The sequence below is a fragment of the Aulonocara sp. 'chitande type north' Nkhata Bay genome, linkage group LG13, assembly GCF_057382095.1.
Source record: "Aulonocara sp. 'chitande type north' Nkhata Bay isolate Kocher_YH1m ecotype deep benthic linkage group LG13, A_spYH_male_GT1.1, whole genome shotgun sequence".
NCBI classification, from domain to species: Eukaryota; Metazoa; Chordata; class Actinopteri; order Cichliformes; family Cichlidae; genus Aulonocara; species Aulonocara sp. 'chitande type north' Nkhata Bay.
In genome coordinates this window covers 22,790,089-22,793,270 of record NC_141356.1, presented here as the reverse complement: position 1 = coordinate 22,793,270, position 3,182 = coordinate 22,790,089, and the positions used below count along the sequence as shown (strand labels likewise).

Below are 3,182 nucleotides of genomic sequence, written 5' to 3'. Positions count from 1 at the left end.
TTGTGGTGTATTTCTCATTCTGTTTGATTACAAATCTGAAATATTTCAAAATGTTTTGGGGTTGTTTTTTGTTTTGTTTTAATCATCAGAATTCAGTTTCTGATCTCTAGGATCTGATTGCAGTTTGTTTGCTGCCTGTTTCCATGGTCACCAGTGTTGGCATTAGTAGTTAAGTTGCACAGTTTGTGGAGTGCGTGTTTGGTTTTACTGATTGTGGTCTAAACACCTCAAGCTGTAGTGGAAAAATGGTAAAAGGCGGAAAGCGTCATTTTTCAGTGAGCACTGATTCCAAATGGGTAAGAAGTCTTCATTTCATTGGTTTAATTAAATCATAGCATTCTAAACCTAGATGTGTAATTAGGTTTTCTTTCATTTTGTTCCCAGTTTGCTCATCCAGGTTTATCAGAAAATGAGACAAAGACTGGAGAGAACTGTACAAGCACTGGGATCATGCTGACTCAAGTGAAGTCATCGTTGCCTCAGGCTTTAAACTTTCAACGCTATCCTAAATGGAAAAGTCAGCAGGTGTGTATGTAGATAAGGCATGGCCTTACTGCTTTTGATATCATAGTCACTGCCAGTGGCCTTGATAGTTTTTGTTGGACTTGCTATCACAGTTCTGTATTTAGTTGCTCTCCCAGTATGAGTTTTATGGGTTAACTTGCAGAAATCCAGAGAGTATCCCTTCTCAGACCATGACAACAAGCACGCCTTAAAAGACGACGTCATTGTATTCTCTCATGTAAGTATGTAGTGAAAGGTTCAAGGTTTTGCTGAACACAAGATTCACCACATTATACCTTTAAAAGGGGACCGTGTCTATTCTATGTTGATGTACTTCAGAGTGTGGGAAGAAGGAAGTGTCTTGATGATCGCAGACAGCATATCTCCCGTTTCTGCCTGTGCCATGGTGGAACTGACAATAGCACCAAAGAGACTCGAGGGAACGCCACAGCCTACCAGAGTGACTTCATAGTGAAGGAGGTTGTTGATTCTGCATCCAGAAACCGGCGCTTCCCTCACAACCACAGGCAGAAGTCTGCAGAGGCAGCTTTGGCACAGGCGGGGGAGATGTTTATGTGGTTCGGACGAGACGATTCTGACCAGTCTGACACCCTGCAAGTGCTGGCAGCTACCAACTGCTCAACACCATCCAAGCCTTAAGATATTCTTACATTTAATGCCCAGATGGCATCATTAGAGGGCCATAGCATGCACAGAGCTTCCTTCACTTGCATATGAGCTGTAATCCATTAAAAATTGTGAACCAAGATTTATCCCACAGCATACTCAATATCAAATGTTCCAAGATTGGAAAAAGCATTAACATAGTTTAAGTAACATTTATTGCATAGAAACTATGCAAAGTGATTACTTTCAAAGTTTAGAACCTGCAAAAACTACTTCAATACTTTTGCTAGTACTTAAGTGATTTTATCTCTGTATTTCTAATATTGTAAGGCTGGTGATAAAATGATCAGAATCAATGGCAGGTACTTTTTGTATCTCAACTGTTGAGAGTTCAGTCAGCCTCAGGCAGAAGAATGAACTATCAGCTAATGTTGACTCTATTAAATGTGCCAAAGTTGCTACAAACATTTCATAAACGCAATATAGCAATGTAGCACAATGTTATTTGAACTCAAGTTAGCATAAGCTGAGTTAACGTAGCTATGGATGCATCTGAACATCAGTGTGCACAGGCCTGATTTGAGTGCCACTATTAGTCTACGTGAGGACTGTTGGTGGTTCACAGTTTTGCCAGCAGAGGGCAGCAGGGTTACATGAGCCATTTGGCCTGCCTAGCCAGTGAGTTGTTCATTGTTCAAGGGCCAAGTTGTATGAAAAATGTAATAGCCACAAAACCCCTGTGTAATATGCATGTTCTGTGAGAGAAAATGTGGGAGGGGGGGGGGGGGGAGGAATAATTAGAAAAATGATCCTGCTATTTTTATTCAATACATATCAACATGGAGATATTCAATTAGAGCATGCGAAATAAATTAAGTTTGATTTGAGTCATAATGCATGGGCTTGTTTCACCCCAGGGGATGAAAAGGATGGATATGTGTGTGTGCAGCCCATAAAGAGAGAGGAGGAAGCGTGGGAGCCAATGACAGCGAGCACTGCTCAGAGAAAAGCACTTAAGTGAAGAGTGTCCCCGACCACTCTCTCCAATAGCTGATGTTTTCTCCAGAGCATGCTCTGACCAGCTGCTTTCTTTCTTTAAATACTCACCGGGGAGATGGATTTTTCTCACAAGCTTTCTTTCAGCTGTTGTAATTAGCTGATCCACATACCACGCTGACCTTGTAGGCGTTTGTTTCACTTTTAAAAGGTGAAGCAGACCTCAGTCTTTTCTCAGACAAGATGGCTGAGAGATGTTTGTGTGAATCTGTGGGCCTTTTGCGATTTCACTTTGAGATTATCTGGCACATCGCCGTCAGAAAAAACGATCCCCTGATGCAGGTGCACAATTAGGAGGGGGATGTCTGATGAGGAGATTACTTTTGATGGTTTCCAGGTCTGTTTTAACCCTATTTCTGCCATGTCACTGAGACAACAGCCTGGAGCATTTTGCTATTTTGCCTAAACTATTGTCAAATATTTTGTGAAGGCCAGCAGTGTTGCTGATGAGAGAGAAAGAAGCGCTTATTAAGGAAAAACACCTGTGCTCTGGTTTGATGGTTGGTTGTTCCTGGTCTCGACTGGTTGTCTGGCACCTCTGTCCCTGTGGGTGCATTTCGCAGACTGCACTTTTCTTTGGACTTGCCACAACTTGAACAACTCCTCCGCACAGAAGCCACCAACACTTCAAAATCATAAAGTCTCATTAGCTCTGTCAGAAGAGCAGTAAGGCTTTTAATACTCGACAGAAGAGTGAGAACGCTGAAATAACATGCCAATCATTAGTCGTGTCAGGCTGTGCGTACTGTATGTGCCATGTTTAGTGTGTTACTGCATGCCTGTTACATCACGTAGCCGGCAAGTATATGTAAATACAGTTGCATGGTAGAAAATCAATCCTTCTCCCAAGGACAAAAGGCACATCTCAGTAAACAAGCATTCAACCACCAAAGCCTTGCACTTCATGAATATTAAATCAGTCACTTTGAATCCTACCTCTTTGGTGTTGGTGGAGGCCCTAGTCTGGATTCTTACCATTTGCTGTGATTTATTCA

General features: G+C 42.0%; 1 protein-coding gene across 1 annotated transcript; it reads left to right on the top strand.

The window, feature by feature from the left end:
- The first annotated feature begins 122 nt into the window (after positions 1 to 122).
- On the top strand, positions 123 to 1,510 carry tex36 (testis expressed 36). The gene is made up of 4 exons (XM_086259254.1): positions 123 to 296; positions 385 to 525; positions 668 to 742; positions 844 to 1,510. The coding sequence occupies exons 1-4, from the start codon at positions 246 to 248 to the stop codon at positions 1,162 to 1,164; spliced, it is 588 nt and encodes a 195-aa protein (XP_086115380.1). The 5' UTR covers positions 123 to 245; the 3' UTR covers positions 1,165 to 1,510.
- Positions 1,511 to 3,182: the final 1,672 nt, after the last annotated feature.